The sequence below is a fragment of the Cornus florida genome, unplaced genomic scaffold, assembly GCF_030987335.1.
Source record: "Cornus florida cultivar Cherokee Brave unplaced genomic scaffold, ASM3098733v1 CherokeeBrave_3.0.0_Hap2_Chr02, whole genome shotgun sequence".
Lineage (NCBI taxonomy): Eukaryota > Viridiplantae > Streptophyta > Magnoliopsida > Cornales > Cornaceae > Cornus > Cornus florida.
In genome coordinates, this window is record NW_026775572.1 from 34253756 (window position 1) to 34271463 (window position 17708).

Genomic DNA, 17708 nt, shown 5'->3' on the forward strand with positions numbered 1-17708 from the left:
ATTATAAGCGTAATAAACAAAAAAAAAAAAATATATAATTTACGCAAAAACAAAATTTATAAGAATTATCGTAATAAAAAACCTTATTTTAGAAATAACCCCAGAGAATTCAAAAAGCGCCCTTGGTATAAAAGGCAAAAAATAAATAAAGATAATAACAAAAAGGATAATAAAAATAATAAGGATAATAAAGTTAACATATTAGGGGTGAGCAAATAATTCGTCAATCCGGTCCGAACCAATTCGATCCGTGTGGTTCGGTTCGGTTTTCAGATCTCATGGTTCGGTGATGGTTTGAAAAATCTGCAATCCAGTGTTCGCGGTTCGGTTAACGGATTGGACCCTGAGAAATCCGATCCAAATCGTTAACCGATCCGAACTGAACCGTTGCCAATCCGAACCGTTAGGAAAGCCGAACCGTTAACCGTTAGTAATATATTAATATATTATATATATATACAATATAATGATATATCGTTTTTATTTTTTTCTTTTTTTTCTTTATTCATTATTTTTTAATGTTAACCTAACCCTAACTCAGTGTCTCAGCCTCATCTCTTCATTACGACATTTCAAGTTGCGCCTCCCTCACTAACTCAGCCAGTCAGCCTCTTCTCTTCACCCTCTTCGCCTCTCCCAATCTCTCGCCTCCTAATCTCTCATCTCTCAATCCAACACCTTTCAGCCATCGTTCACCTGATTCGAAGCAACGGAGACCTCGGTGTATCGAAGCAACGGCGACCTCTTCGACTGGATCTACCTCTTTTCCGGTGAGTTCACAAGATTTTTGAATGAATCTACTTATTCTCTTCTTCTCTGAACAGTTTTTACATGGATCTACTTAATATGTGATTGTTTGAACTTTAGATTTATATTTATCCTTTTTTTTTTTTTTTGGATGTCTTCTTCTGTTCTTCATGCCTTTGATTTTTAGTCACATATCTTCTTTTTTTCCCATTTTTTCATCCTTTGGTCCTTGTCCCTGGATGTCTTCCTGATGCTTAATGTTTTTGGCTATTCGAGAATACTTTAGTATTTGATTGTTCTCTGTTTTATTTAGAAAAAAAAAAAAAATAAGGAGACAAGAATGTTCCAAGTGTTGCAGAAAAGGAGGATTTGATCCATCTTTAATTTGGGATTTTGGGATTTTTTTTCAGCTTTGGGAAATGAGTTCTTGGTTGATTTTGTTCATCTCTGTTCTTAATTTGGGAAGCTTTCAAAGTGTTACTGGGAAATTTGTCTGAGAATGACAACTATGTTTCATATATATTAATATTTGGATGAATTAAGTACTATTTGGTATGAAGTAAATTATTGTAATTTTTATTTTCTATCACCTTTTTTTCGTGGGAATTCTCTGTGTTTCACAATCAAGAAAAAATAGTAGCCATTGATTATATATGTGTTTTTAAATATGTAGAAATGTTGGACTTTGACCCACCACCTTTTTATAACTCAAATAAATCCTTTTAACTAAATGTGTAAGATTGTGATATTAAAGTATTTTCATTTGACAGAACTAATCAGACTCAATTTGTCCTTTATTTCATCCAGTTCCTTTCATCTTTCACATTTTAATATTTGACTGATACTTCTAAAGGAACTGCATCATCAAGTACTTCTGTTTCATCAGTAGATTATAATTACTTTATGGCAATCTTTCACTAATTTTTTGTAACAATTATTTTTCCTGGTAGATGACAACTGCAGAAAATTCTAATGTTCCAAGGCCTGAAGTTACTGCTGCTGGCACCAATGATGATGATTTAAACACGCAGGTATGTCCTACCAAAAAACGTTTCATATATGATGTTTGGGACCATTTCACAAAAGAGAAAGGCTCTAATTGTACTAAGTCAAAATGTAATGTAAAATGCAACTATTGTAGTGCATCTTATTCATGGTCTAGTGGAAATGGGACAAGTACATTGAGGAACCACATAAGTAGATGCCAATAATATCCATTTAATGTTGACAAGAAACAAAAACTCATTTCGTTTCATTCAACTACTGAAGGAGAGGGTGTTATGGTTTCTTGGAAATTTGATCAGGAGTTGTGTAGACAAGCACTTACTAAAATGATTATTATTGATATATTACCTTTCAAGTTTGTTGAGCGTGAAGGTTTTCATTATTTTCTTAGTGTCTTGCAGCCAAAATTCAAATTGTTGTCACGTTTTACTGTGGTTAGGGACTGTTTGAAATTGTATGCTATAGAAAAGAAGAGGTTGAAAACCTTAGTGAATCAACTCAATCAAAGAATTTGTTTCACCAATGATATATGGACGTCAATTCAAAATCTTTCTTATATGTGTCTCACGGCTCATTTCATTGATAAGAATTGGACCTTACACAAAAGAATTCTGAATTTTTGTATAATACCTAGTCACAAGGGTAAGGAAATTGGTCGTGCAGTTGAGACTTGTTTGCTTGATTGGGGTATAGACAAATTGTGTACACTCACGGTTGATAATGCTAGTTCAAATGATCTTGCGGTTGCATATTTGAAAGAAAAGAAGCTTGCTAGGAATGTTGGCTCTTTCCTTTTAGGTGGTGAATGTTTTCATATGAGGTGTTGTGCACATATATTGAATTTGATTCTGAAAGATGGTTTGAGTGATGTAAATGGTTCAATAGTTCGAATTCGTGAGGCTGTGAAGTATGTTAGGAGTTCTCCACAACGGGGAGAGCGTTTTCAAGCATGTGTGAAGAGGGAGAATATAACATTTAAGTCACATTTGTGCCTAGATGTTTCAACTAGATGGAATTCCACATACCTTATGTTAGAGGTGGCCGTAAAGTTTCAAAAGGCTTTTGAAAGGTTAGAAGATGATGATATTCAATTCCTACCGGAAGTTAATAATAAAGCTCCTTCTAGTACTGATTGGGAATATGCTCGAGTTTTGATTGTTTTTTTTAAAAAATTTTATGACGCCACTAACAAGCTTTCCGGATCTTTGTATGTTACTTCCAATAGATATTTTCATGAAGTGTTGGGAATTGAAAAGTTGTTAAATACGTGGTCAAAGAGTTCTGATATTTGGTTAAGTAATATGGCATAAAAAATGAAAATTAAATTTGACAAATATTGGGGAACATTGAAAAAGTGAACATGTTGGTGGTGCTTGCGGTTGTGTTGGATCCTCATTATAAATTGGAATTTGTGGAATTTTGCTATTCCCAACTTTATTCTCTTGAAATGGTTGAAAACCTTAGGAAGAAGGTAATAGATACATTCAACTGCATTTTTAGTGAATGTGCAAAGTTTCATGCATTTACTTCAAGCTCTAGTGGAACAAGTAATATTGCAAATGAAGTGAGAGTTGATGATGGAAATGTAGAAGATGATTTTTCCTCTTTGTACAAGAAGCACAAGATACAAGAAGAAAGTTCTACTCCTAAGTCGGAAGTGGAAAAATATTTGGAGGAAGCTTGTGAAGATGTTCCAGAATTTGACATCTTGAATTGGTGGAAGGTGAACGGAAGTAGGTATAAAATACTTTCAGAAATTGCAAGAGATATTCTAGCTGTTCCAGTCTCTACTGTTGCTTCGGAGTCCGCTTTTAGCACTGGAGGTCGTGTGCTTGATCAATTCCGTAGTTCTTTAACTCCAAAGCTTGCGGAATGCTTAATTTGTACACAAGATTGGTTACGGGCTTCACCAATACCAATTGATGTTGAAGAAAAGTTGGACGAACTTGAACAATACGACTCTGGTAAATGTTAACAATTTGTTACATTTTTATTCAATTTATAAATAAATACCATATTGTGGATTTTTAATTAAATTATGTTATTTTGTATATGTGACTACGGTTTCAGATTCAGATTGAAAGCTAGCCTTGCTTACTGCTATTTTCAGAGTTGTTTTGCTGCTAGTCAAGACTGTTGTTTGATGTTTTATTGTGCTATTTATTTATTTATTTATTATTATTATTATTATTATTATTTTTATGCTAATGAGCTACTGGGCTACTGTTTAAGTATTTTGTTTTGTTTTATTTGGATAATTTATATTTGGTACTGTAATATTATTTTCACTTCCGGATAATTTATAATTTTTTTTTGTTATTAGATAATTTAAGTTTGTGGTGGTATTTATATGTACCAAATATATTTTGAAATTTTCGTAAATCTATTGCTGTTATAATTGTTATAATTGAACGGGCTGTTATAATTGTTATAATTGAATGGCCTGTTATAAATCTTGTTGCAGATTGAATACATAAATTTTGATAATGGGCTATAATTGAATGGGCTATTTGAAAAGCCTAATCAGCTCAATCCGAGGAACTGATTTGATTTGGGTTATAATTGAATAGGCTGTTTGAAAAGGCCCAATCAGCCCAATTCGGGAACCGATCCAATCCGTTAACTCACGGATCGGTTTGGTTCGGATTGAATACCCCCACGGATCGGTTCGGTTTCAGTTTTAACCAATCCGTGGGGACCGGTTCGGCTTGGGATTTATCCCCAAACCGAACTGATCTGAACCGTGATCAGGCCTATAACATACTACCCACAAAAGAAAGAAATTGCAAATGTTTTATTTGTGGAGATTCAGGTCATATAAGACTAAATTGCCTTTATAGATATAAACAAAATCCTATCAAAAGAATATAAGAAAAAATCAATATACTTGAAGATATTGAAGAACAAATAAAAGAATTATATGAATTAGAAAGTATTTATGATTCCGAAGATGATAATGAAAGTATATATAGTATCGAAAGGATAGAAAATGATTTCGTTAATGATGAAGACTTTAAGTAAGGTCTTCATTCAATGTAAGATTTTGTTTGCACTGTAAACAATCTATCATGTCTATATACTTTAGTTAATTTTTATTTTTCATCTTATAATTGTAAACAATGTAATACATCTATTAAAAAAGGTCATTACTGTAGAGACCGCTGTAAAATTTTATTATGTCATGATTGTTATACAAAATATGAGAATCAGCTAGAAGATACACTAGTAGAATCTATAAATTCAATATATAAACCATCTAGTTTCATCCAATTTCCTGTAACATTAGAATTTAAAGAAAAATTAGTTCAAACATCAGTTATGTTAGATACTGGAGCATCTAAAAGCATGATTCAAAAGCATTTAGTACCAGAAGAATTATTAATAAAATTAAACTATAATGTTAATATGAGTCAGTATAATAATCAAAAACTCCCAATAACTTACTGTGTTCAAAATATTCATATATTAATTAACAATGAAAAATTTATTTTTCCACAAACTTATGTAGTTAATAATATTCCTAGTACCTATGATTTTATTTTAGGATTAAATTTTATAAATTCACTCACTAGAAGATTCATGTATACCCCCAAAGGTTTACAGTTCTTTAAAAAAGGAATCTTTAGTCCATTCAACTCTCCTTATATTCATCAGAAAGAAAAATGAGTTATTACGTATGTCAATACTTTACCTATGACAAAAGAAACTGCAGAAAACTTATTTGGTGTAACTGAATATTTAGAAGATATTTCTGAAGCATTAATGTTTCTCAGTCATTTATATGAACTTAAGATTTTCCTTAATAACAAAGCTATCCTTAAAAATTTTAAATTAAAGATAATCTTCTACGATTAGCTGAAACAACCGAGATTTTAGGAGAAAATCCTCAAAAACATTGGTATAAAAATAAAATCGAAGTAAAACTAAATATAATCAATCCTTTTATAATTATAAAAACTCAAGATAATCCATGTACCCTAGATAACCAAGAAGAATTTCAGAAATAAATTAAAGAACTCTTACTACTAAAGGTAATAAGTAAAAGTAATAGTAGAGATAGGAGTCCAACTTTTATGGTTAGAAATCATACCCAAAAAAAGAGCGGAAAAGCTCGTATGGTTATAAATTATAAAAGATTAAACAATAATACTTATGATGACAACTATAAAATTCCTAATAAAGATGTTTTAATAAATAGAATATAATAATACTTATGATGACAACTATAAAATTCCTAATAAAGATGTTTTAATAAATAGAATATAAGATAAAAAATGGTTTTCTAAATTTGACTGCAAATCAGGATTTTGGCAAATCCATATGGCTGACGAATCCATTGAATAGGCTGCATTCACATATCCTGAAGGACATTATGAATGGTTTGTTATGCCTTTTGGATTAAAAAACGCAGCACAAGAATTCTAACGAAAAATCGATACATATTTAATAAGCATTCAAAATTCTGTTGTGTTTATATAGATGATATTCTAGTCTTCAGTCAAATTAAAGAAGAATGTAGAAAACATCTTGAGATAATATTAAATGAATTTATAACACAATGACTCGTTATAAGTAGTAAAAAGATGATATTAGAAAAACAAGAAATCGAATTTTTAGGCTTATTCATAAAATGAGGAAAAATAGAATTACAATCACATATTGTTCAAAAGATTTTAAATTTTCTTGATAAATCAGAAGAAACCAAGTTATTATAAGCATTTTTAGGATTATTAAATTATGGTTGCAAATTTATTTCAAAATTAGGACAATTAGTAGGACCATTATACTCTAAATTAGGAAAAAATAGTCAAAAATATTTTAATACGCAAGACATAGAACTAGTTAAGAAAATTAAATCTCTAGTCACTCAGTTAGAACCTTTACAACTCCCACTTGAAAATTGTTACAAAATAATTCAAACACATTTGTCGCCATGCAAGCGGAACATTTAATAAAGCACAATTTACTTTACCATCAACAGATCTAGAGATCTTAGGAGTAATAAACTCTATTGAAAAATTTCAGATATTCCTTAATAAATAGTTTCTTATAAGAACAGATTATGATAATATAGTTAAATTTGCAAACAACAGCGGATGTTTGCCAAGAGATGCATTTAAGTTCTTGACTGTATTATTGGAAGAGATTTTAAACCTATATTTGAACATGTTAAAGGAAAATTATTTAGCAGATATTCTATCTCGCTTACTAATTGATTGCTAAATTTTTAAGGAATAGAGAAAAGTAGCAACAATAGCTATAGCCTTATACCATGTACTTATAACCCATTTTTAATTATACAAAACCCAGCTCAACAGTTCCGCGCTAGATATAATCTTTTTCCAGACCAAAAACTTATTCTAGATAATCTTTGGTTTAAAAGAAATGCACCCGATAAATCCATCATCATAAATTTAAATACTTTAAGTGAATATTTTGTAGCATCTAACCAAACATATCATAATCTCCAGCAAAAATACCAAATTCTCATATTTCATTATAAAAAGCTGAATTTAGCTTATCAAAATATGATAGCAAACCCCACAGCTGAACTAACCTTTTTTGAACAAAGGACTAATGAAGATGAAAATCTTCAGAAAGTTCAATTTCTGCAAGTACAAACCAAGTATGTCAATCTATTACCCATCTTCTCTTCGACTTACAGAGAAATCCTTAGACAACAAGTCGAACTCTTTCCTAAAGACATAAAAGATCTAATCCTTGAAGAAGTAAAGTCTGATAGATTCAAAGAAAAGGGGTTGATATCTAAAATTACCTCAGAAACAACAGTCCACCTAAAGGAACTCATTACAATTATCTTTCTTTACGTCTTGTACAAAATTACGACGTTCTTGCCATAGTCCTATTAGACATAGATCTTGTACATTACTCCCATATTGATATTTTCCGAAAAACATGTTTCTCAACAAAAACCACCAGTACAAAATTACGACGTTCTTGCCATAGTCCTGTTAGACATTGATCTTGTACATTACTCCCATATTGATATTTTCCGAAAAACATGTTTCTCAACAAAAACCACCAGATGCACCGCGAGCAAGCTCTTAGAGTTAGGGATGGTCAATGGTATAACCATACCCAATGACATGCCCTTGGAAGTATTAGAAGTTTTTAATTTTCCAGATAGATTAGATCAAGCCATTCTCTTTGAACAATCTCATTGACACCAAAACTACATGCCAGAAAGTCTAATTCTCCTTCAAATCCATAGCACTTCCCTAGAATGGGTAAAAGATGGAGCTGTAATTCTTAGACAACGTAGGATCTATATTAATTCAGAACCAGTTGAAGTTCAAAACTAGTTACAACACATCTCCTTTGTTAATGATTTTCGTAACCATATAAAACCAGCCACATTTGACTATTTAATATATTATAAAGCATATCGACAGCTTAACCCGAGTTTTAACAATGGTTTCAAATTTTAGATCATAATATTAATATGGAGATTTTTATCAAAACCAAAATTCCATATGTCAGCAGATCTCCCCCAGAGATTGAAATCTCACCAGAAGTTATTGCTATAATGAATAAGGAAGAAAAAATGCATCAGAGGACTACATGCTCAATTAGATAATCAGTCAGATGAAGGAAACAATAGCTCACTAGACAACACTGAAGAGAGAAATCTGTTTAATATGCTAAAAGTGTAAAGATTTCACCAGAAGAATCCAAAGAGCATTCCAGAGTAAAAAAGTCCACAGTATAATTCACTTTCAGGGACCATTTCTAGATAAGATTCCACAAAAAAAGTAGATTTTGAATATAAGAATCCACCGAAAGCAGATTTTGAAGCCACAAATTTTCTAAAGGACAACAGTTTAAACATAAAGGTGTCCCACAATAATTCAAAAAATCTTATCTCCAAAGCATCTTACATCTTAGCCATCTATGTAGCATCTACAATCTCAAGCGTTGATCTATCTCTCAGATCACTCTATAAAAGGAGCTTCTAGCTCAGGAGAAGATCATCAAGTTTAGAGCCATCAAGTTTTAGCTTCCATCAAGCATTCCAGCCTTCAGCTAAAACTTCCTAGTGTGTTTTCTTTTGTGATTTCTTTCAGTGTGTTTCCTTTTGTAAAATATTGTGTGCGAGTGTATCAATGTATAAACAGTGTGTATCCATGTATATAGTTTTTATGAAATAAATTGTGTAGTTTGCTCTTATTCAAAAGATTTTCTTTTTCCTTATTTAGTATTTTCAGTTCTTTCAGGCAAAAGACTTAGGTTGACAAAAAGATCAAATATATAGATTTTATTTAGCTAGATAGTATAGATTCTAGAATTTTCTTGAATCCAACTAGTACAAGCAGCCATAGTTTTAATTTAGCAATTTCTTCTGTGAATTGACTCCAATTGTTGGCTTGTTGGCCCCTTTTTGTCGGTGTTCAGGCATTTTTACAGGGCGTTATCAGAGCGTTATCAGGTTTGGCAGTCATTTTTGTGATTTAATTATTAATTTGATCTCTATGTTATCCCTATGATATTGTATGCTTCAATCTTGGTTATGTTTGATTTAATTTTGGTATCAAAACTGTAATGACCCGGTCATTTTCCTTCCTTTCATTTTTCTCAAATTTTACGGATAAATTTTTTCCGTTCAATTTTCTTTTCCGAGTTCGGTTTCTCGTCACTTGGCGTCGTCTCGAGTGCTCGGGGAATGATTTTAGAGACTCTTTCCATTGGATTGACAACTTCCTTATAAGGACTGTGTTATTTACACATTTTCTTTTTTTGGACACTATTCACTTTTCGTCTTTTTTCCCGTTTGTCACTTTTTGCCACAACCTCACTTTTCGTTTACGGAGTTGAATTTTGACTTTACGAGTTTTCATTCCAGTTGATTTCCTCAAAATAAGTAGCTTTACTTTTGGAGAAAAGCTCGTAGGTTAATTATTGTTGTTGTTGTTGTTTTTTTTTTTTTTTTTTTTTTTTCACAGGGGCGTGGATGAAAGGATTTTTCAAAAACATTTTTTTTGTTTCTTGGGTTTTTCGTAAATAGCTTTTGGAGATATTTTGATTAGGGGGTTTTTAAGAAAATATCTTTTGGCATTCTATGCCAGTTTTGCAGTTTTTCCTTTTTGTAGGTGTATTGTGTAATTAACGAAAGTTATTACAAAAATGCCTCATTTTGAGCTTGGATTCTCGTACGGGTTTCATTTTCACATTTTATTGAGTCGTGTATTCTTAGAATTTTCTTCCGATCGTTTTCCCCAGTTTTAGGGTTTTTGGCCCCGGTTACTGCTGAACTTGTTCGGGGCATATCTTTCTGCTCGGGACTCGGTTTTCGACGCTGTTTTTCTGTTATTCATTTTGGTTCTTTTTCGTTCACGGTGTTTCGCTATTTGAGCGCGTCTGCGCAGATTTCACTTTTCGGGACTCGGCGGGACTTATTCGGGGCACTTTTTGAAATTTTCTATAAATAGGGGGTTTGAAAAATTAAATCATTTCATTTCCTCTTCTTCTCCATTGCTATAGGTCTGGTTCTTTAGCCTTAAGGGGGCAACCACCCTTCTTTTCTTAAATCAACCCTCTCCCTCTTTGATTTTTGCCTTGATATATAAGGCTTTGTTGTGTTGAATGTTTTCTATACTTATACAACTTGTATGCATGCCTTTGTATTTATTCTAGAATTTAATTTAATTATTTTCTTTATATAAGATTTAATGCACATGGTTATATATAGCTTAGAATTAAATTGTGTCATGCTATTAAATTAGGCCTTCATATGTGCATTAACATATATTAAATTGGAAATATTTGAATAAGTTTTGAGATTTTTATTTAATTATTATCTTGTATGAAAATTTAATTCATTTGGTTGTATGTACTATAGAATCAATTTGTAATGTGATATTAAATTAGGCCTTGGTATTATGGATGACAATTTGACCCGCCTCCCGGTTATCTGCCCCACCCCGCCCCTTTTTTGGCGGTTTTGGGGGACTGTTTTGCTTATTTGAGCGGGGATGGTTTGATATAATAAAAACCCGCGCGGATTTAATAGGAGAGTGGGGGGAGGTTGTTCTGTCCCGCTCCGCCCCATTTAGATAAGCAAATTACTTAAGTACCCTTATTTCATTAGTATATATATTTCACACAATATATTAAGTACCCTATATAACAATATTAAAATAACAAATAAAATTGATTAAAAGGAAAATTAGAATGGTGAAGAATTGAAGATGAGGGGAAAAAAAAAAATGTATTTCAACAATAAATAAATTATGGTCTTCAACGGGGCGGGGCGGGTACCCGTGGGGGTAAAAATATTAAACGGTTACCGGGATGAGGTGGAAAGTTCCCCCGTTTTTATCGCTTTAGGCGGGGACGGGGGCCGGGTTTTTAAACTGTTGCGGTGGAGGGGGAGGGTACACCCGCCCAAACCCACCCCCGTTGCCATCCCTACTTGGTATGTTCTTTAACATATGTGAATTTGAGAATATTTGGAATTGTTTTTAAATGTAGAGAAAATTAATTAATTAGTGAGCTTTGGTTAATTAATTTTATTTTAAGTGTTCTAATCACTTGTAGACACTAAAATTTTAGTGAGTTTTGGTTTTGACAAATTGACCCATCAAATATGGGTCTAATGTTAATTAAGTTATTTAATTGGTCCAAGGTTAGTCCACTTAAATTATTTAATTATCCCAGCCCAGATAATTAAATGAAAAGATAATTATTCATAGTAAAATATATTTAGAATAATTATTTTTAAGGATAATTATCATAATATAACCGACTCGGCCCAGTTATGATTTTATCATCATCAGAAGAGGACACGTGTTATCATCCTATTAATCGAAGAAGCCTATAAATAGAGGCTTGGAGGAAGGAGGAAGGGGTACACAAATTCAGAATTCAGAAATCCTGAATTTTAGAGTTAAATACAGAAACTCTGTCAATACTCATCCCCAACATCTAAACCCAAAAACGAAGAACACCAAAGACATCAAATCGTGCCGTTGTTCATCAAATTTCATGGTGATCAAACAACAATCACATTAAATCGTGCCGTTCTTCATCCAAATTCCACGACGATTCAAGATCACGCTCGTGCAGTCCTTGGATCCAACCAACTAAAAAAAGAGATCGAATCAGATGACCTTATTTTTTTGTAAAGAATATTATAGAGGGTTATACTCCAATTTTTTCAATTTAATAAAATATTATTTTTGCTCCATATTTTGTTCTTATTTGCAAGAGGTCAGAGCATTCGTGGAGTGTTGTGTGATCTACTTGCAACTCTTCTACAGAGATTGAGAGTAAACCTGAGGTCGAGAGCTGTTAGACGGGGGAGTCGCAAAGCCAGGGATTGTCAGCAATTGCTTTTTGGTAGAACGATAGGGTGTGAGACTGAGTCAAAGTTTGGTATACTTTGCTTCAAATATAATGGATCGTTTATCTCAGACTACAAAGTCCAACGAGGTTTTTCTTGTTACAATTGGTCTATTATACTAATTGGAGTTTCCTCGCTAAAATCCTGGTGTTATCTCTCAAACTCTTTTTACTTTACTTGCACTTTTTTTTTTTTTTGCTTTGTGATTTAATTTTAGTTTTATTTTGATAAAATTAAAATAAGTAAAAATTGAATAAAAGAGTAAGTTGAATCTATTCAATACCTCTCCACAACCATTCCGCTGTGCACAAACTCAACATTATTTTTGATAATTGTAGTATTATTAATAGAAATAATAATCTTATTATTATTTTTATGGTAGAGTTGGTATTGTATATATATTGAATATATTTATAAAATTATAGTATAATATATATGATACCTATCACGTTAGTTTTATGAACTTAATATATATATATATATATATATATATATGTTTATTTTATATTTTCCTTTTTCTTTTCTTTTTGAGTAAGATAACTAGATGGGAAGGAATTAAGATTATATAGCTATATATATTTATTTTGGGTTTGCCATAGGGTTTAGAAAACCCTATTCACGTTCATAATGGAGGCAGCAGTTTTAGAGAGAAAAAGGGAAGCAGGAAGAGGAAAAACAAATAAGGAGGCTTAGGTTTCAATTTGTAAATCCCTAAGGCAAGTTCTAATTCTGTCTCTTCTCCTTTGGCTTGTGTTCTGTACATGCTTAGTTCAATCCCAGGATCAATTAATGGATTAAAACAAACCTTCTTGCATATTAAAATTTTGATTTTCACAGTATGTTCATATATGTAATGGGTTGTATAGTTTTTACATAATTAGATGATATGATGCATGACCTATGATTTAATTTGATGTAAAGATGTTTATATGCTTTAAAATCAATATGGGAACACTCTGGGACGTAGTTGGTAAGCTTCGAACCTTCAACAATGGAGGTTTGAAGGAGCAGAGCCGTCGGAGAAGAAGAAGTTGGTTTGCCGCGGTGGTTCGGTCGACCAAAGTGGCTCAGCAGTGAGGGGTAGAGATTGTATTTCGGCCGATCGAACTGGGTATTTCAGTCGACCGAAATAGCGTTATCGACTGACCAGTTTGGTACTTCGGTCGACCGGTTTGGCACTGGGAACTGTTTTTGGGATTTTTGCATACTGTATATGCTTGCATGTACTGAATCTGTTTTAAATATTTTAAATCTATTTAAATAGATTCATGGAGGATTGTAATGCATAATTTAAATTACTATGCTAATGGTTTGAACAATATGATTTTTTTATTTATTTTTAATTATAAATTTGCATGTTGTTAAATGATTATTTAAGTTGCTTAAAAATTTAATCTAAGTAATTTATGTGGATGCTATATGATCTGAAACATGAGTTTGCCATATAATATAATCATGTATATTATCAAATTTTATTATGTTTATATTCTGGAATTAATTGATGGATTGTTTAATTATTTCATCAACTGCTGGATTTTTGTGGATCGAATGCACCAGCATAGGATGGTGGCATTCTAGGGAAGAATTATCTTATCAATTAAGTTCTACCTATTTTTGGTATAAGAGAATGGATTAACTAAAATGTTAAGTCCTACTTATATTCGTGTCAGGTCAATTGAACAAGTTGAATAACTTATCTGGATTACTTATGGTTGGATATGATGAATTATATATATATAATTATATACCATGATATGAGCTTGAGTGTCAGGATCAGTGGTTAGAGCACGTATAACCAGGGATGTGTAGCTGAATATAGGGTAGTTGTGTACCCTGGTAGGTCTAGGTACTCATGCCCACTATATGTGCGTTTTTGCATGTTGTCTACTATTCAGGTTAAGACAACCCTATAGTTTAGAGAGGTTCTTTTAGTATTTGTATATATATATATATATATATATATATATATACATACAAACTATATAGTTAATGTTGGATTGATTAGGATGTATACGTGTATTGGGGTTTCTGTTTGGAATGTAGTAGATTATAACTTGTTCGTGGGCTTGACCTACTATTATTTTTCAGGTGTTCGTCAGATCCAACCATAGATGTGGTTCGTGCAGAGCAGAGACTATCCATTCACTTTTTCAATTCGACGTACTAGTCTTTCCTTATATTTTAGTATTTGGTTTCATTTCTTTTATTTCATTATTTAATTTCAGTTTTTATGGATAGGAGTCCGCATGATGGGTTCCCGAGTTATAATGATATCAAGAATTTTGGATATTGTTATTTGGAGGATTATTTAATTAATTATTTAAGAGTTATTATTTAGTTTTTTCTTTCTTCTTATTTATTCTTAATTCTTTTTGTACTCAATACTTGTTTAAATATTAATTGTTTGATATCCTTCGGTTCTGTGCTCGGACTTGATAACCCGTGGCTTTAGAATCGAGGGATATCACAGTTGGTATCAGAGCACTCCAGGTTCAAGTGTCTCTAGGATTCTTTCGTTATAAGATATTCGCGTAGCGTATTATTTTGTTTAGAGCATTTAGGATTCATTGTATTCCTTTACGGTCCGTTTTAATCGTACTGATGTTTATCTTTCTATGTTACTAGAATAGTTAACGCTAGAAGAAGATGGAACAATATGAGAAACAGGCAGCGAATGGGAGCGGCACGTAGGCAGCAGGATTCCTACGGCGTCAGCAACTTGAGGAAGAGTAACAACTGCCTAGGTTTCAGAAGGAGGAACAGGAGGAAGATGGTCAGTTGCACATTGAGCAGGAAGAAATACAGTAGACTCAGGAGTCTTAGGATCGGGGCTACAATCAGGGCAGGGATCCAGAGTATCTTCCTCATGTAAATGACCTCATTGCTCGGGCTATAGAAGCAGGTTTAACAGCTACACTTCGGAATCAGCAGACACCTATACCAGCAGCAGTGGTTCAGACTGATCCTTGGGAGAAAGCTAGGAGTTCTTTCACAAAGGGGAGCCCACCTAAATTTTTAGGCTCCACCGATGCGAAAGTAGCTCACCGGTGGAAGAAGGACATTGAGTGACATCTTCGCATGGTTAAGTGCATAAAGGTTCAGAAGTAGATACTTGTTACCTTCAAGCTTGTCGGAGATGCACTCCAGTGGTAGGAGATAGTTACCATCGCGGAGGAGAGGACTTCATTAACTTATGATCAGTTCAATGCTCGCTTCAATGAGATGTACTTTCCATATGCAGTCAGGACAGCTATGAAGACAGAGTTCTTTAATCTAGAGCAGGGGAACATGACAATGGCAGAGTATTAGCAGCAGTTCACGCGCTTATTTCTATTTGCTCCAGAGGAGGTGGATACCGAGGAGAAGAAACGTAACAGCTTCATTAAGGGACTTATGTGGTCTATTAAGCGATCTATTACAGGTAGTCCAGCATACACTACTTATGCTCAAGTGGTAGATGCTGCTTTACAATAGTATCAGTTGACTGTGGATTTCAGATAGGCTAGGGGTGAGAAGCGGGGGGATAGAGACTCTGCTAATTAGTCAGTTGAGAAAGGGAACAATAATGGACATCGACACAATGATAAGGGCAGATTCCAGGGACAACAGTCTTGGAAGAAGCATAAGGGTGGTTCAGATGCTCACATAGATGGAGCACCTATTCAGAGGCAGCATAATGGGGGACCACTGGCAGGATAGGGTCAACCATAGGCTAACCAACAGAGGAGGAAATTTGGCACCTTCCAGGGAAATTAGGCATCTTTCAGGGTCAGCCATAGGCTAACCAACAAAAAGTTGTAATATTTGGAAGATTTAAAATAATTTCGAATAGTTGAAAGATTTTTTTTTTTTTCCAAAATTTTCATGAAGAATAGTGTTACACAAGCTGATTCGGTTGAGAGAATTTTTTTTGCAGTGGTACTGACAATCACAACTTTCCAAACTTGTATTAATTATTTTGGGTTAATTACAACGACACTTCCTGAGGTTTGACATATTGACAGTCATATATAACTTAGCTCTTTTTTGGATAAAGATACCCCCTATAATAATTTTGATCCAAATAAGCCCTTAAAATGTTAAAAAAGACGAGATTACCCTTCAATATTTAATTCAATTTTATTGTAAAATATCAGTACTCATGAAAAGTCAAATTTGTCCTTATATATATATATATATATATATATATATATATATATAACAGTAGGGAAGAGAGAGCACCAGCCGCGACCACCACAAACAACTATGGCCGCCCCTCTCTCTTTGCACCCACCATCGCAGCCACAACCACCATCCCTCTCATCTCCCTTCTTCCTTTCTCCTCTCCACCCAATTTCTTCACCCATTGTCGCCATCGCCATCTGGCTCTTGTGTCGAGGAAGTGTTCATCGCCGCTGCGGATGACGGAGGAGGCGACAAGTTCTGGTGGGGTTCACGATTGTTCTCGGGGTTTAAGATCGGGAAAGTGATTCAGAGTCAGGTGGGTTGGGGTAGAATTGGAGAAGAAGATAAGCGAGTTGAGTGAGTTAGAGCGATTTAGATTGGGTGGGAGCCAGTTGAGTGAGTCTGGGAGCTAGTTGATTGAGTCGGGGAGGGCGAGTTGATTAAGTCGGTTGGGCCGCCGTTGAGGGCGTCGAGTGGTGGTGGCTGCTAGAGGAAGGTTGAGTCGTCATCGTCGTCGTCGTCATCATCATCGACGGCGGTGGTGGCTCGTTTGCGTTTAGAGATATGGTTGCGGTGGTGATGATTTCAATTGTTTATGTTCGTTTTGATGGAGAAATTAGAAAACCCAACTTCTGTGCAATTTGGGGGTGACGTGGTTGTTGTGTGCACGCTTCTGTGTATATGTATCTGCATCTGTGCAAAAGAGGGAAAACATGTAATTGTTTGTGTATATGTATATACATATATTCTTCTCTCAAACACACAAATATACATATATATATATATATATATATATATATATATATATATGTATATTTGTGTGTTTGAGAGAAGAAGCGATTTATAAATCTGTGTGCGCACAATTGGGGTGTTTTATCGGTTCAATTGGTTGGGTTTTTTTATGGGTTCAATTGATGGGTTTTGGTTGTGGTGGCAGAGGTTGTAGTGGTGGGTGGAGAGAGAGAAAGAAGGGGTGGGTAGGTTCAATTGGTTGGGTTTTTTTCATGGCATCATAAAACTCATAATTGAAAAATAAATAAACAATTGAACTTTTGGAGCCATACTTACATTGACATGATGTTAAAACGTGTTCTTTCTGTAAAATGGTCTTTCAAAAAATAATTACAATGACATGCAAAATTGTTGTACACAAATTTTTCATGCGCATTAGCATCGGTGCATAATATTGGGTACAAAATCACGCAACTATACGTAATATTTCTTTGAACATGAATTACAGCGAGTAATTTTGTCCACAATTTAAATAATTCTATGCATAGAATCAATGCCATATGATATCACTTTTGAGAATGCCATGTACCACTTTTTTATGCACACACGCCTACTTGAAAATTTTACGCACGAGTACTAAATTTTATGAAGAATATCATGCAAAGATGCAAAATCACGCAGCATTTTTATTATTTCCCAT

General features: G+C 33.6%; 1 protein-coding gene across 1 annotated transcript; it reads left to right on the forward strand.

The window, feature by feature from the left end:
* Positions 1-1697: 1697 nt before the first annotated feature.
* On the forward strand, positions 1698-3727 carry LOC132296027 (zinc finger BED domain-containing protein RICESLEEPER 2-like). The gene is made up of 3 exons (XM_059794275.1): positions 1698-1778; positions 2394-2821; positions 3217-3727. The coding sequence occupies exons 1-3, from the start codon at positions 1698-1700 to the stop codon at positions 3725-3727; spliced, it is 1020 nt and encodes a 339-aa protein (XP_059650258.1).
* The last annotated feature ends 13981 nt before the right edge of the window (positions 3728-17708 follow it).